Source organism: Vulpes vulpes, chromosome 1 (assembly GCF_048418805.1).
Source record: "Vulpes vulpes isolate BD-2025 chromosome 1, VulVul3, whole genome shotgun sequence".
Taxonomy (NCBI): Eukaryota; Metazoa; Chordata; class Mammalia; order Carnivora; family Canidae; genus Vulpes; species Vulpes vulpes.
Window position 1 is genome coordinate 62,909,722 of NC_132780.1, and position 17,254 is coordinate 62,926,975.

General features: G+C 39.4%; 2 protein-coding genes across 4 annotated transcripts in view; one reads left to right on the plus strand and one right to left on the minus strand.

Moving 5' to 3' along the window:
- MCM9 (minichromosome maintenance 9 homologous recombination repair factor) overlaps nt 1-17,254 on the plus strand; it is a 95,409-nt gene that overhangs the window by 23,689 nt on the left and 54,466 nt on the right. For all 3 annotated transcript variants that reach the window (XR_012002869.1, XM_072765329.1, XM_072765323.1), the window contains exon 7: nt 1,339-1,458. Coding sequence is in view for 2 of the 3 variants with exons in the window: in XM_072765329.1 (XP_072621430.1) it covers nt 1,339-1,458 (120 nt within the window). In the remaining variant the exon portion in view is untranslated. The remainder of the gene's footprint in view (nt 1-1,338; nt 1,459-17,254) is intronic.
- ASF1A (anti-silencing function 1A histone chaperone) lies at nt 433-17,080 on the minus strand. The gene is made up of 4 exons (XM_026002420.2): nt 16,531-17,080; nt 10,902-11,017; nt 6,410-6,586; nt 433-5,268 (listed from the first exon to the last, which is right to left on the minus strand). The coding sequence occupies exons 1-4, from the start codon at nt 16,637-16,639 to the stop codon at nt 5,056-5,058; spliced, it is 615 nt and encodes a 204-aa protein (XP_025858205.1). The 5' UTR covers nt 16,640-17,080; the 3' UTR covers nt 433-5,055.

A 17,254-nucleotide genomic window follows, 5' to 3' on the forward strand; every position in this document is an offset into this window, starting at 1 on the left:
TAGTCTAACATCCAAATGTCAAAAGGTAATTTCTAGAGTTCCAAGGACTAAAAGAAATGTTAAGTTTTTTGATGAATATAAATTTTTGCTCCATTCTGTAAGGGTGCCACAAAATAAAATCATTACATTTTGATTACTATGTTTTTCATTGGATTCCCAGTCTGTCTTCAAGAGGAAAAGATTAGAAATAGTGCTTTTTAAGGTCTCCAAGTCAGCGTCTCCCCATCTGTGACTGTCAGTGTGTTTCTCTCAGACTGCTGCTCCCAGTCATCTGCCTGCTGATTCCCCTTCTGCTGGTAGGTAGCAAAAGTGCCATCTGCCATGAGGTGCTGCTGTAGGTCACACATTCAAGCAAAGATTACTCTAAATGTATAATTATGTTCAAATGGCGGAAAGCTCTTTTGCGGCTAACACATTTAACTGACCTGAATCTGGCATACAGTAGGTTTATTATGGCCCATATATAGGCCACCTGAGGGTCATAATAACCAAAGACTAAAAGGACATTGTAATAAGCAAGGCAGGCTATTAGTAAGATTTCTAAATCCATATGGTACAGTATAGAATAGTAAGTATAATAAGGTTTATGTGTATTTTATATTTTGATCACCTGCTGATTGCAGGCACTCTGCTAAATATTGAGCTTAAGTAGGAGTTTCCTATTAAGGTAAAAATACTTGAATATTACTGAATAAATTTGATAAGTTAGATAATACATACAAGATATTCATATGTTCATTTATGTTACATTTGAAAATAAGTACTTTAATATAGATATTTCATTAAATTACTAAGATTTTCATAAAATGAAAAGGTCTTCACTTAACTGTTAGAATTATAGCAATTCGATACTTATAAAGCACTTATAAAGTCCTGAACACTTAAAAATACTTAAATAAAAATGGAATAAAATATTTGTATAGCTTGTATGGAAAGATTTAATCAAGTAGTTTGCTTTTAAAAATAGATTAAAATCAGAAACTTTATAAGGCCCCAATTTTTAAAATGTTAAACATGTCTAAACATTTGTAAATAGCAGTCTATTAATTTAGATTTTAAATGTCACATTCAGAAATCACTTAAGGATTGTTATTTATGATAGTTAACTTTTTTTTTTTTTTTGATAGTTAACTTTTCTAAGGATATCTAGTTAAATCCTTAAGTGACCTTAAGTGTACAGCAAAAGCATAAAATGCAAATTGTGTTGGCATTCCAAGAAGACCATTTTCTTTTTGATTAATTCACTTACTCGTGCTCACTTTGGCAGCACATATACTAAAAATAATTCACTTACTCATGGGTCTTTTCATAGAAATGTAAAACTTAACTTTTTCCTAGGTGAATCTCATCTTTTATTGGTTGGGGATCCTGGCACAGGGAAATCTCAATTCCTCAAGTATGCAGCAAAGATTACACCAAGATCTGTGCTCACCACAGGAATTGGATCTACTAGTGCAGGTATTTTACATGATAATTTCGATTAATTTAACTTTACTACAGACGCTAACAGTTTTTTTTTTCCTGATAAAAAAGTACCTAAAATAGGATAAGTTTCAAGCTAATTTTGTAGCTACTGCCAAAAATCAAAGAAAATATGTAGCAGTTCTTTTGTAGCTCGAAGAAAATATTTTAAAAGCTGTACTTTCACTTCTTTTCCTAAAACTTATCCCATTTATCTTTTTGCATCTTGGTTTTGAAAGATCCTATTTAATGTGGAAAAAGCATCATCTGGCATTCTATGAGGACCCAATAAACAATGTTGAGATAAATGGGGAAAATCTCACTTTACCAAAGTAGAACTTGAGGCATTTTTGTGCTCATAGATCTTATGGGCAATGGTAGCTTCCACTGAAAATTCTTAGGTAGAAAATTTGTCTTAATATATGGAAAGCATACTTTAATTGCATTGTGGAGCTTCATTCATACGTTGTGATGATTCTTCAGCAAGTCTATTTAAAAGCCTTTGGAGACAAATATCAGGATCTGATTATAAAGTAACTTTAGGAAAAATTTAAAAACATGTCTTGATGCCATTTTGCGTTTTACATTGTTTTGACTGGGGAATTACTTCTCCTGCACTGTTGTCTGTAATAGGCCTTTGGTTTTACACATTATACAAATGTTCTTTGCTCTTTACTAAGGGAAGCCTGTACTGAAATTTTCTTATGAGAAGCTTATACCACAAAACTTACCATAAAACAGGAAATGCTGTATTAATAGTCCTACATAAGGAGAGCCCCATTCTAAGGGGCTTTCAGATTTTGAAATATAACTAAATAGTACATTAAGCATTGATGAGAAGGGATTTGTGAATGTGAGAGGCATAGACAAGCTTCAGCATACTAGAAGGGTATGCACACTTTATGTGCATTTAAAAATTTTTATGACCCAGTGTTCTAGAGTTCTGTATAAAATGATACCAGTAACAAACAGAAGTGTTTGCCAAGTAATTATGTGGAATGTTTCCTAAGTTAATTATACCAAGTGCCAGGAAATGAGAACAGGCTATGGTGGTGGGCTTACTAGTAATTTGGACAGTTTTTAAGTGAATGACTGCTGATTCACTACAGTAGCCCTTTACCCTCTTTTTTTTAAATGTCAGGATCATGTCCAATCCAAGACAAAAAAGATAGGTACAGGGAATATAAATTTTAGAACTATAGAAAAAGATTGCTATGTCTCATCTACTCAAAAGGTCAGACTAGCCTTTCTTCAAACTATGTATCCCAACCCCTTAGAGTCATAGATGCCAGTTCAGTGAATCAAAACCAGCAATTTAAAAATAAAATACCATAAAACATACCAGAATGTAACAGCACATAGTAAAGATGCACTATATGGGTGCATTTTTATGAAAATTAATATAAATACTTGTGTTAAAAGGGTCATACTTTATATATATCATAGATTACAGTAAAAAGTTCTGAAAACTGCTGCCGTAGACTTTCTTGGTAAAACTATAAGCCCCAAATCTTAAAACCAAAGGATAAGACCACATGGAAGCCTAAGGTTATAAATGAGCAAATACATGCATGTTCCTCAGATTTCCAGAATGTTTTCTTAGCTCAAGATATCCTCATTCCATCCAAGCTACCTGCTTCTGTCTTCTGTGGCATAAGTAATTTATCTTTTCATGACCGAGCTAGTTATGATCATAAAGGAGAAAAATTGTTCCAAACATTTTAGCTAAAATTCATAGTGTCTATAAATGAAGCCAAACCGGGGGTGGGGGGGGGGGGGGCATGACATGACTGTGCTAGATCTTCTTAGCCTCTAATGTTTGAATTCTAAATCTCATAGAATCATAAAAATTTTAGGATAGGATTTAAAAATTAAGTCGTAACCTATTGTGAAAATTAGCTGTCTGTTTACAAATTGATGTAAAAACCTACCCTTGGTGTCAATACAAATCAATCGTTATAATTAGTCAGAATAAAAACTCAGCAGTAAATTGCTTTATTTGGTAATTTGGCTTATATATGCTTTATTTCTAACAAGCACATATCTTGTTATATTAATCACTGAGCTCTTTGTTGGAAAATTTTATTTTCATTTTAATATTTTAACATTTTCCTATAATTGCAATTAGACAAAAATGAAATTTTCTTCATATAGTTTTAACAGTTGGATGTATTTTATTTTTAAAATTTATGAACTAGTTAGTGGACAGTATTTTAATAATCTGGTATATTAAATTTCAAAGTTTAACATTTAGCAAAATTTTGCTTCACAAATTCTTTTCTAGAATGACAGGAAATATATACAACTTAGAATCCATATTCAGACAAATGCCCTTTTCCCTTCCTCAAAATAAAAGCTTTAAAAAGTGCAGTATAAAAGTTTTAGATATGAAGGCACTGCATAACTGCATCATATGGCTAATGTCTTGCTTAGCAGCAAGAGTAATGAGAATATTCTACACTTAATTTAATGAAGCATAAGAAACTTTGAGGAAGGACCTAGCTCTTATCAAAGAAAAAGATCCCTTTGGCCCAGTTAATGGATTCCTTTCCAAGACGGCTTTTAAGAAACTTACCTGGAAAGGCTATCTAAAATATGCTGACCACAAACATGCCTAATCTTATTCTACATGAGTGTCAAGGGATATGGAGAAGAGTACCACATGTGTGAAAATATATATATTTCCAAAATAGTGACTTATCTATTATGATAAAGCTAATAACACCTTCCCAAATCCATTGTTTGTTTTTTATAAATGCTGCCAACAATAGATGATCCACCAAATGGTTTTGAAGAGTTAAGTTCATAGTATTTTTATAAGTCATTATAATATCCTATTCTTAAACTTAGCAAGTTTGTATCTGCTCTTGACCTGTTGAATTCACTGAGTAAAAATGATGTATGATTCAAGGAGTATTCAGTATTCAGATGTTCCAAACTATTATAAAACAAAATCCATAGCCAGAGGACCTTAAAAACAGTTAACTACATTTGTTATCTTAGAAACCAAACTGAATGCTAACATTCCATATGATAGTAGCCATAAGAGGCTTCAAGGTGGCCTGGGAAATCAGGTCCTAAAGTTCGCGGTTGCATATATTTGACTTCAAATCCCTTCTTTAAGGACAAAAAAAAAAAAAAAAAAAAAAGAATGGAAATTTGCCCCTCACATTAAACCAAACTATTTATCACTGGAAGAAACATTTTAGTTGAAGTTTGTTCTTGGAAGGCCAGTAAAATAGTGGTCCAAAGATTATTGTCAAAAAGGCTGACAGCTTTACAACCTACTCTGATGATTTCTATTTTTCTTTATAAGTGCTTTAATTACATATAGAGGAGAAGAAAATAATATATATGTTTTAATCAGGTTAGTTTCAGAACAAATAAAATAACACATTAGAGAAAAAAATTACTTAAAAATAGTTGTATTTATATTCCACAATTTGCTCAAATACTGGTTTTCTTATAAACTTTCTACAGGATGTTTTTAAACAAATTCTTCACATTGTGTCTTGACTATGTACTTACGGAATTTCAGGGAAATAGTTCTGTGTGTTTTTATAGCTTAATTTGTACTAAAGGGATGGCAGGTGGTCACATGCAGTCCATATGGGATTCTAACATGACATTTAATGAGTTTTCTGACGTGGACCATCCCTTTGATGCTGAAGGTAATGCATCTGTCGAAAGAAGTGACTGTAGATTTGGATTACTGCTCTCTGCATCTTCCAGTTTTTCTGTGTTATCTTCCCAATTAATGTGGAATCTTGTGACTCTGGGATTAGATGCCAAAATGTTCCTTTGAAGCTAAAGGAAGAAGGAAATATATAAATTAAAGTTAGATACCATATACAAAAAGAAGCTTAATAGAATAGTTCTTTATATCCTACTCCTTAAAGTTCTCATACAAGGGTAAAATTAAGTAAAGCACCTTAAACTTAATTAATACACAATGACTAAGGCTATAGCAAAAAAAAAATAAAAAAATAAAAAAATAAATTATTGTAGCCTAATGGAAACAGGACATGGAAAATCTGAGGGAATTCATGCAGATTATTTACTAACCAACAAAATATCTAATCCCTCTACACTTCTGTTTCCTGAAGGGAGAGAATTTCTTTTTTGAGGGTGCGTTCTTCACAAGATGCTTTATCTAACAAACTAGTATGCTTTTTAGATTGACGTGATATTTCTTCAGTAATATTTTCAGAGAAAATAAAAATTTCCTCAAATATAACCTCTCATGGTTAGTGGTTTCCTACCTTTAAATTATTGTGGTTCATTCTCAGAAAACGGTATTCTAGTTTTTTCTTTTTGCTACACAAGATGCCATTCATGTAACTAATAACATTGAATCAGTAGAAGGTCCCACACCAGGATTAAACATTTCAGCCTAATTATCAGAAAGAACATTCCATGCTACTCTCATGTAATTTTTCTTGCATGATCCAGCAGATGGAGTGTTGCGTTCCAATCTCATATAAGTCACCAATTACTAAATTGTTATAGGTCCCAATGAAAAATCATAAAATAGTGAGTATTTCTGAGAATCTGTATTTCTGAATCACGGGTTTCAGCTTCTTACACAGAAGCTATTTCCATTAACCAGAAATACTTAAGACCTTTAGTTTAACCTCCAATACATATTGACATATGGGAAATGCCATAGAGAAAGTTGTAAACAACTGTTTCTTACAGGAGGCACTTTCTATTTTCTAAACCATCAGAGACCCTGAAGGTGCCTGACCAACATTAATTACTAATGATCTCTCTGGAGGTAGGGTCTGAGGGTCACGTCTGGCAATGGAATGATTAGTTTGCCCAGTTGGTACACCGGCCTCAAATTTATTTTGTCTCCAAGCTGTTTTCACAATATACTATGAAATGACATTTGCTTAAAAAAAAAAGTATAGTAAAAGTAATGAAAAAGGAATAGTTCGGACATTACCTTAGAAAAGTCTGGTTTTACTGGTGGATTTTCCCTTAGTTCTGTCTCAGTATATTCATTATTTACATAATAGCCAACTCTAATAAATTCTTGACCTCGATAGGTACATGTAATTAGCACAACGGTTACACCCACTGCATCTGCATCTGGAATGAGTCCTGGATTAGGTGCATCAGCCTAGGATCATTTAAAAAGGAAAGAAACAGATCTTTTAAAAGGCTGTTAACTGCAAGCCTGACTGAAGTTTTACTTACCTTGAGCACCACTGGTTAAGGGCAGAGCAACAAAAACTAGCAAGGCAAATGCTCATTTTTGAGACTGACTTATTGCCAGAAAATGTAGTTTGAATATTAGTCCAAACAACAGACCTGACTGCTCTGGGCACCTGAAAGCTTCACTCTTTTTATAGGAAGATAAATCTAGCCAGACTGTGTGGTAGTTAATGAGGGATTATACAATACTCAATTACAAAGCCTTTTATAAAATACAGCAAACGATTAAGCCAATAGTCTAATTGATTCTAACCTTTTCCAGTCATATTTTCAAACCTAAATTAGTAAATACTCAGTGATCTCCACACAGCCGGTTGGCAACAAAGGTTTGCTATATCAGTTTCTTTCTTATACCCAGGACACATATTCTCACACCCACTCTCCCATCCTGTACAGATATTCTAATAGTAAATTAAAACAAGACTGAAAATGACATAGAAATAGCTACATAGATTTTCAAAAATATTAATCCTCTATTGTAAATGACTTTGATAGGCACTAAAAACATAGCATGTACTATTTAAACCACATATATTATGGAAATACATTAAGGTAAAGATTGGTTTAAGCAGATATACTCAATGACATTATTTTAAATCAAGCCGCTGAATTTTGAGGAATGCAGAAGGTGAAAGCAAGTGAACTAGAGAAGGCTAACAGCATGAGCAAAGGCTAGTAGGGTCCTGTCCACAGCAGTGTGCGAGGCAGTAGGGAGACGGGTTTGAAGGAGTCCCAGGCTGATGGGCAGTGATTGTGAGGCATCTGAGCGTGACCTGAGGCAGCCATTGAGTGGTGAATGGATGAAGCTTATCCCAGCAGATTAGCTTACTCTTGCCAGGACACTAAAGAACATCCTGGACCTGGGTGACCACTTCAGCCAGTGCCTTAGCTTGGCAACACCCCTGGCTGGTATTCTCAATCAGGCCATTATCATCAAACACTAATGATTATCATGTACCTCACCACGTGTAGATGACACAAAAAGGCACACAATACCTATCTAGTCTAAAACATTGATGTAGGCTAAAAACTTCACTCATCTTCTGCTTCCCTCCCTCCCATATCCAGCCAGTCTCAACGTTTCTCATCTCTGCAGACTCCATTCATGTCTTCATCTCTTACCTGGAATACTGCTGACACTTTTCTAACCGGCCTCCCCCAGCTCGCTTGCTATTTGCACTGCTGCCAGCATTAGCTAGGCAAAGATCCATTCCTATCCCTTTACCAGTTTTAAAAACTCCAGATGACTACTCCCATTTGAGATAAAAATCTGTTAACTTCATTAATAAGGCCCTTTACAATTTGTCTTCAACCAACATCTCTGTTCACATTCCCTTTAACTCTATACCTCTTACTCTTGTTCTAGAATTAGAGTTCTTTAAAATGTATCGGTAATCTTTCCTGCCTGTGTGCCTTGCATGTACTGGTTCCCTTGGCCTGTAAGGTTCTTCCCTAGCATCCTAAAAAGTTCATCTAAGTTTGCATGAATTTCCTTAGTGAAACCCTTTAAGTAGGCTCCATGCCCAGCGTGGAGTACAGCATGGGACTTGAACTCAACCCTGAGATCAAGACCTGAGCTGAGATCAAGAGTTGGATGCCTAACCAACCAAGCCACCCAGGTGCTCCTAGTGAAGCCCTTTCTAATTCCGAAGGTAGAATTAATAATACTCTGTCTTTACACTTAAAATTACTTGACACACATCCTCTACTAACATATGTCCAATAATCTAAGTAAATATCTTTACCCTTCATTTTTCGCTAGGATTTTAAGTGTTTTCCTAGGCAGAAGTCCTGTCCAGTTCATCTTGATAATCTCATGACTGGCACAGCTCTGGACACACTGTATATACTTAGTATTTTGAAATTCATTCATAACTCAATTCCTGGGCTGAAGTAATTTGAGTAATAGAAGAGAGATCAAGATCAGCAGGGGGACTCAGGGCCTGTCCTGAGAGTATTCTGTTGGTCCTACAGATCCTGTGTACCTCCCTTCCCCCAGAGGGGTCGGGTTACTTCCAGGTTACCCAAAGAGATTCTAATGTCCTGGAAGAGAGAGAATGGGAAACAGAGGTAGTTCAGTACTGCTATGGAAACCTTCCCTCCATAGTTCTTCCCATCCCCTCAGTAAATTAGTTCTGGCCATGTTTGGGTTTTAAAATTTGTTTGCCAAAGGATTCAACTTGAGCAAATTCAAATTCAAGTAGGAAAACCCAAAGGCTTCTCAAATCACTTAGGAAGAAGTGAGAGGTAGAGATTTTTAACTTCAACCAGCAATACTAGGCAGATGTCTGGACATCCTCCTGCTAGCCTTTGATACACTCAGGAGAAAGGCATATTTATTCACGGCAGACCAGGAGGATACTATGGCAGTTTGTTTAAAGCACAAAACAAAAACTGTATTTTAGTCACTTTTTGCTGATAATGGTGAATTTTGTAAAATGTACAGGCTGACCATCGGATTTAAATCGCATGGTGCTTTCTCTGTGCTTTTGGCAACATGAACACTGATACAAGGTAAAACTACTGGAAAATCACTGGAGGGAAATACTTTTGAACAAATTATTCACTCTAAGCCAAAAGCTTAAGAGTGTTCTTAACAACGTAAACACATAGGAAAGACATTTAAAGGTTTGTTTCAAAGCCAAGGGATTTATTTGCAGGTTTTATAGTAACATAAAAAGGTATACCACTACATACCACATCATGAATTATCAGTGAAGTATAGGTTTTCCAAGCTTGTGGGTCAAAGCAGATACTGCTTCTTTTATGTAACAATTTCAAGAACTTAAGAGAATAAAAATTTAGTTCTAATTATAGTAGTAGGGCGCTATTTGTCAGTGATGGCACTTAACTGCTTTATTCCTCATTTAATCCTCATAACATTGTGATGAGGTAGGATATTACCCACATTTTATAGATGACTAGAGTGACTAAGGGAGGCTAGGGAGCCTGTCCAATGTCACGTGTCTAAATAAGCAATGGAGCAGGATCTGAAGCAGGTCTTATAACTGCAGTGCCTTCCCCTACACATTCTCTGGTACCCATGTCTTTCACCAAGCTTATGCACTCACAATTCAGGGTAATAGCACTTTTAATGAGTAGATCTGAACTAATATATTTGAGCTTTTCTTAACCGTCTATTTAAATGTAGTAAATTATTTGTTGGTTTTTAATAAAAAGCACTAAGGCTAGGAGACCAAGATTCTGAATTCTGTGTTCAGTAGAAGGAAGGATGGGTAGTAGCTCTAGAGATACCATACGTTTGATTCTTGACCCATATCTGATGGGATTAGCTGACCAATAGTATTCATTTAAATTGGTCCCATCTGTGAAATGAGGAAAAAAAGGAGGTCAGGGGTAGAGAGTGAATTTTCTTTCTGGATAAAGTCTTTTCAGTAGGTTCTACTTAACTGATGGGACTCTGTTGTGTAGAAACACTTGTAACAAAAAAATTTTTTTAAACCTATGGCTACTCTTTGGGCTACTTATAAAGATCTCCCTCTAGTAAGCATGGATAATTGAGAAGTGAATGAATAGCCTTATACAACAATTTAACATGATTAAAAGAAGTAACACTTTGAATACAGAAGACAGTGTCTAAAGCCTTGGCACAGACCCAAATACTGTCAGTGATATCTGAGAACATAATTTGTATTAGAATTTCCCCTAACAAATAATAAACAGAGCAACAGATTTGTAATAGTAATCCTCTATAATATATGTGGATTAGATGCTTTAGTAAACCACTGGACCTTAATTCTACTTTGTTTATGCAGTAGATCTCTATCTAGCAGAATACTTATAACCTAGTTCAATGACTGATTATGCTGAAATGAAGTTGTTGTTTTTGTGATCATTACTCCTAATGGCTGAAACCATAAACTGAAGATGCATATTACTAACTATACCAGTTAGTAGTATGCATTGAATCCCTGTATTGGGCTGATGGACAGCCACTCTGAAAGTCTGATACTATAGGACTTTTCACAGGAAGAGCCCCAAATTAACCACCACATGGGCTGTGACACAGTATAAGCTTTACTGCATGCTGTGCAAACTCTGGAGTAAACATCACATTAACGTCCCACAGCACACAATAGAAGGTAAAAAGTAAATGCAGCAGAAGCAGAGTGATTTAACGCAAAAGGAAATGGATAAGGACCATGCAATCATAGGTTAGAAACGTATTTGGCATACTTATTTACCAAGAATAATCTTACCTGAAATACAAACATATGCCTTCCTGCGGGAACAGGGCCCACTAAAACAGAGTCTAAAACTTGGTCGTATTCTTCACTTTCTGCAGAGCCCACATAGATAATTTTCCATTCCAAGTCTAGGGTTAAAAACCAAAACATTATTTCATATTCAGTAATTACATTATGAGATGCTATCAAAGACCCTTTTAATGTCCACTTAGGCCATTAATTGGCTGCTAAAATTGGCTTCTCATAGAAAATCCAGAAAGGCACTGGACTGCTCTTATAAAATTCTTAGGTTTCTTACCAGAGTCTCTCAAAATTTCTTTGGTGAAACGCTAGTCCCTGGGGCAGGACTCCTTGCAAACAAAGCAGCATGGCCAAAAACTTGGGAAATGCTACCACCTTGTTTTGAGGATTCTTAAAGCACACTGGCAGAGTAAGGAACACTAGTAACATTAATCTAGGATTTCCCAAGTTTGTTTTGCTATGGAATTCCTCCCCACTTTTACATGTCATCTTTTAACAAGCTACTAAGCACACTTTGGAAGGGCTGGGCTGCTCCATATTATGTTGCACAGATCCAAATTATCAAAAAGCTCTAAAGTGGGGGAAAATCCTTATTAGCAAATGTCCCTTGTGGTTCAGGAGGGGCTTCAGCTCATCCACTGGCAAAGGGACCACAGTCGGTTTTTTCCTCATGGCACCTCTTCATGTTGTACATTCTTTTAAATTGGAAAGAGGAAACCAAGGATCCTTATAACCACTTGATACAAGAGTATAGATGGTGGGGACAGGCATGAGGAAGAATGAGACACTGAGTGCAACCCAAGACATTTCATGTAATTTAATTCTTCTACGTAATTCAGCATTTATTGAGCACCTTTTACAGAGTGCTCTGTGACAATGAACCCAGAGATGAGTAAAACAACTGCTTTTTCAAAGAAGCTGCCTCCTCTTTAGTAGGAGGAGGAAGACAACTGCAAATACAGATCACCTCTGAGACCTTTTGATCATCCGAGGGTGTTTAAGCACTGTGCGGCCTGCCTCTTGGATTCACTAAGCTGAGGCTACAGCACCACTACCACGGGGGTGTTTCTAGGTCACTTGTTGAGAATTTACTTAGTGCTGCTGTATATTGCCACTTTTGTGTAATTGTGTAAATATTTTTGTTCCCTAGACAAGAGAAATAGCATAGGTACTACTTATTCATACCATATAATCTTCAATTTACTGAAAAGCTACTTTAGGTTTATTACTATTACTACATTAGGTTCTCTTTCTAAGTCAGCATTTTCTGAGACCCTATTATCTATTTCGTGACTCCATCCTAGACCACTTGTATCTCCATCTTCTAGCACATTTCCAGATGCAAGGTCCTGCATCTGACATCTCACAAGATCATCTATTTGTTGATAAAGATTAAGAGGAAAGAAGCAATATGTATATCTAGTTAGAAGGAACAACAAATATCTGGAGTAGGAACATGCTTAGCTTGCTCAAGAAAAAGCAAGAGAGGGCGCCTGGGTGGCTCAGTCAGTTAAGAGTCTGCCTTTGGCTCAGGTCATGATCCCGGGGTCCCCTGCTCAGCCAGGAGTCTGCTTCTCCCCTCTCCCTCTGTTGCTCCTCCTGCTTGTGCACACACACACACACATTCTCTCTAATTATAAATAAATTAGTTAAGGAAAAAAGAAAAAGCAAGGAGGCCGGGCTGGTACAAATTGAATAAAGGGGAAAATAACTGACCATTAGATTGGGTGTGAGGGGCATGACCAGATTATGCAAAGTTTCAAAGGCTGTGTCATAAAGACTTTTGACTTTTACACTGAGTGGCATGAGAAGCCATTGGGAGGGTTCTGATTGGAGGAATAACATGATCCAACTTTCATTTCAGAAAGATCATTTTAGATCCTGTGTTCAGTACAGACTGTAAGACAGGGAGGGAAGAAACAGGTAGATATTTAAACAACTGAGGCAAGAAGGGATGGTAGTTTGGACCGCGTGTAGCCATGGGGTGAGAAGCTACCACACTCTGGATAAATCTTGATGATCAAGGCAGCAAGAGTCACCTTTTTTTCAAGGGGTAGGGGATGAAAACCAACAAGAATTAGTTTTGGACATGATAAGTTTGAGTTATTTACTAGATACAGGTATCAATGACATAGGAAACCCAAAAGCTAAGTGGAGAAACTTTTTAAGAAAGGAGTGTAAAATCTACTAAACTAGCCAAGTGAGAGTAAGTCTGGGAATTGTCACATGGATGTTTTCATATTTTGTTCATTTCATATGTATTTATTTGTACCATACATCTAGTGCTCTTGGCCTCCTAATTGGTAAAAGGTAAGGTGGCAGTTGTGGTCTGGCAGAGGAACATAGTCAGGATTTATAAACTCTACTACGTGCTGGGCATTGGTCTTGCCAACTTCACACTTGTTATTTAAATCTCAACAGCTTTATTTTATGGATTGAATTATTCTATTATGCAAACAAGAAAGCCCTGAGAGGCTAAGTAATCTACCCAAATTCACACAGCTAGCAAACTCAGGAATCAGAACCCAAGCTATGTCTCTGCAACTCCAAAGCCTGGGCTCTTTCCAAAACCGAAACTAGGAAGATAAATTCTTCCGTTTCTGGCTCTCAAATGGATAGTGGAATAAAGGAACTTAATTGTTTATGCGGGGGTGGGGGGAGATGGGTGAGGGCAGAGGCCATGGAAAGATAATCTACCCTCAAGGAGCACAGGCTGTAACTCAGGGAACACCTGTACCCTTAAGCTAATGGAATCCTTGCTATAGCTGAGTTTAATTTATTTATAAATTAGCATCAGTTGTTAATTTTTTTTTTTTTTTAAGCTCCACTTCCATTCCCGTGTCTCCTGTATTCAAAGGAGAAAGGGGTAGAGTCTGATGCACAGGTTATCTGTTGAAGGACTTTATTCATTTATTTAAAAAGTCAATTGTTGACTTAATCATGGTAATCCCAATCTGCGAGTATCTGCATTTATGTTTGGGAGTGAGGGAAGTGAGCAAGGGAATTTTAAACTAATTACCCTACTTGGGAAGATCTGTGGTTACTGTGAAGTACGTAATCTTTGGGGATTAGAGCAAGCCTGAAATTTAAAAGCATGAAACACCATGTTCAATTCTGGTACCTTTTAAGGGTTCAACTGACAGTAGTTTATAATTATCGATATTGACCAACTTAAAAAAAATGGCTCCATTCTGTGAGAGAAACAAAGAATCAGCAGTCCACAGAGGGTATACAAGATTAGCAGGAAGATCAATCCAAACTTGTACAAGCTTGGGAACCATCATATCAAACATCCTGAGTCTCCTGTTAAGTTTAAGAAATGGTGGCCAATGTCTGGCTTGGGACTAAGACAAAATTATGAAGTGAAAATTTCTCTTCAGAATATTCTCTAGACTGCAGGACAAAAGTATGGAACTTGTTAAAAGCTTTTACTAAATAAACTCAATTTCCATAATCCACATAGCCTCTAGGTGGAGTACACAAGCATGGCACCTTTTTGAAAGATTCCTTTGCAGCTTCAGTATGACTCAGCTTAAACTCTTGAAAAATGCTAAATAACCAGTATAAGTGCCCTGGGAAGAGGTACACAAGTGGGAAGTGTACTGTTAATACTAGTACCCTAAAAACTCTGACGTGATTCAGCTGAGTACTCAATTGATGCCAGTTAAAGATGGAACATAATTCGGCTTCCATGAATGGCGGGTTTCAGCCATCCAGTGTCAAAGCCCTGTAACCTCTTGAATCATCTATCATCCTTGTCCAAAACTGGCTCTTAAAATGGAAGGCCTCACTTAAGAAATACCTATAATTTGAAGAACTTCTAAAGCTTAAAATATATAGTACGTTGGAAAGGACCCGATAATGGTTTCTCTTGCATTTGCCCATTTTTATATGCAATTGGCAATAAAAAGGAAAACTTACTGTTGGGTATGAAAAATTGGCCTGGTAGCTTTCAGTGATTATAGCACTGTTCTGGGAAAGTAATCAAATAGTTTTAGAATAATAACAAAATCCCCTTTAATTTTATTATCAGTGGCCTATTAGAAATTAGCTTAATAAATGAGTTCTCTCAAAATGTGACCTACATATTATATACATATGCATACATGCTTTATGTATGCATTAATGCTTATTGGAAGAGCACAGATGAAAGTGTTCTAAATTACAGGAGATGGTGGAAGGCACTGAAGGCAGAGGACTACTTTATATATGTATGTACAACTTTTAAAAAGTTTATTCCAATAAGCATGTATTGCTTTTATAATTTAAAAATCTAACACCCTACATAAAACATTTTGTGGAGACTGAAAACTAATTTTTAAAGTGAAACACTTTAGATGCCATGATTAGCATAATTTTAAATGCATTTTGTTAAATAACTTGTAAGTTCAAATAAGTACGTCCCTTATTTAATCGTAAACTTACCATTGATGGAGTCAAATTTTCCTCTCTTCAAATTTCGAAAGTGAACCACTGGATTATTTTATAAACTCTTAAGTGCAAAGATGAAAACCTTGGCAAGCTTTAGCTTTCTAAATATTTATTACTGCACACGACAAAAATATCTTTGGAGACCTTAAAACGAACTTAAGAAAAAAATTGTAAGAATTTTTGCATTGCTATCAGGACTTCCTTTTATTTCCTAGCGCACTTTCGTGTTTTATGCTCAGGGTGCTGGGACGTGGGGCGATTTTTAAATTAGATCCCAATCGGGTCTTGAAGCAAAGTCCTCTCAGACTACCGAGAAGCCAGTGATTAAGTCCTGGAAACGATTTCGGTGTTTGACTTTATTTCTGCTCCCGGGCTAAATGCAACTTTCTGGCTTGGCGGCGTCTTTCCTCCGGGAGAGGGGAGCCCACGCCGGCCGGGGCGGGCCTGCGCGCCTGCACCGGGCGCCCCGAGCATCCCGGCGCCGTCCCCGGGGAGCGCCGGCGCCCGAGCCTGCGCCCGCCTCCCCCGCTGGTTGGTCCAGGGAGCCAGAAATCAGCGCGAGGACAGCCTCGCTCTCCTCCCCGAGCGGCCGGCCACGGCCACCCCCGAGCGGGGCAGCGCCGGCGCAGGCTCTAAAAATGGATCAGCCTCCGGCCCGGGGGCAGGGGGTGGGCAGGCGGGGCGCCGCGCTCGTCACCCGCGGCGCGGAGAGGAGGCGTCGTGACGCCGGGGTCGGTGGCCCAGCTCTCCGCTCTGGTAAGATGGCTCCGCGGCGGACCCGCCGGCGCGACCCCACGCGAGCCGGTCCCTCCCCGGCCCGCGCGCCGGCCCGGCCCGCGGAGGCCGCTCGCGGCGCGGGGCCAGCCCGGGACGCCCCCCGGCCGGCGGCGCGGGCGAGTGCGGGGCTCGCGCGCCGCCCGCCCGCCCGCCAGACAAAGCTGACAACATGGCTACCTCCGCTCGGGCAAGTTCCGCGCAAGTTGAGCCGCGGCAGGCGCCCCGGCGGCGGCAGGACGCGGCGCGCGCCCCGGTGGCCGCCGTCCGCCAACTTCAAGTTTCCCTCCGCGGCGCCGAGCCCGCCGCCCGTCCGGCGCCGAGCACCGGCCGCCCGCGCGAGGCCGGGCCCGGGAAACTTTCAACGTCTGCAGCCCGCAACTGACAGCCCGGCGGCGGGCGGGCGCCGACTCACCTTCAGACAGGTCCTCGATGCACTCGAAGGTGATCTCGAACTGGAACGGGTTGTAGAAAGGAGAAGGGTTATCCAGCACCACTACATTGTTCACCTGAACCTTTGCCATATTTTGAAAAAAACACAAACAATGGGAACGGGGGCTTGTTGCGGCACAATAAAGTCCAGCGCGCGGCCGCTCGGGAGAGCGCAGACCCCCGCCCCGGCGCCTGCCCGACGTCGTGCAGCGGCGACTTGAGAAACTTTTTTTTTTCCTCTTTTTATTTACACGGGAGCACTCCACAGTGTTTTGCAGCTTTCCTATTTCACTAAACTACAGCCCATTCTGCTCTGATAACTAGCAGCGTTGCCCGCGATTGGCTGCACCCGAGCTCTGACCCTCCTCCTCCAGCGAGGGCCGCGGCGGCGAGCAAGATGGGCTCCCGCTCCCGGAATGGACTCGGAAACTTTAACTGCGGCTCCACCTGCTGGTGTGGATTAGGACAAAGGCGGAGAACAAAGTGAGTGGAATACGGGCTGGGAGGCCCGCGCGGAGGCCGCCGGCGGCGGCGGGGGGAGGGGCGGCGCAGGCCCCGCCCCCGGCCCGGCGGCTCCCGCGCCTCACGTCGGGCGTGGCCGCGGCGGGCGGGGCGGGGGCGGGGCCGGGCGGGGGCGTGGCCGCCGGGGAGGCGTGCTCGCGGCCGGCGGGGCGGCGGGAGGGCGCGGTCGGGCGGCTCGGGCGGCT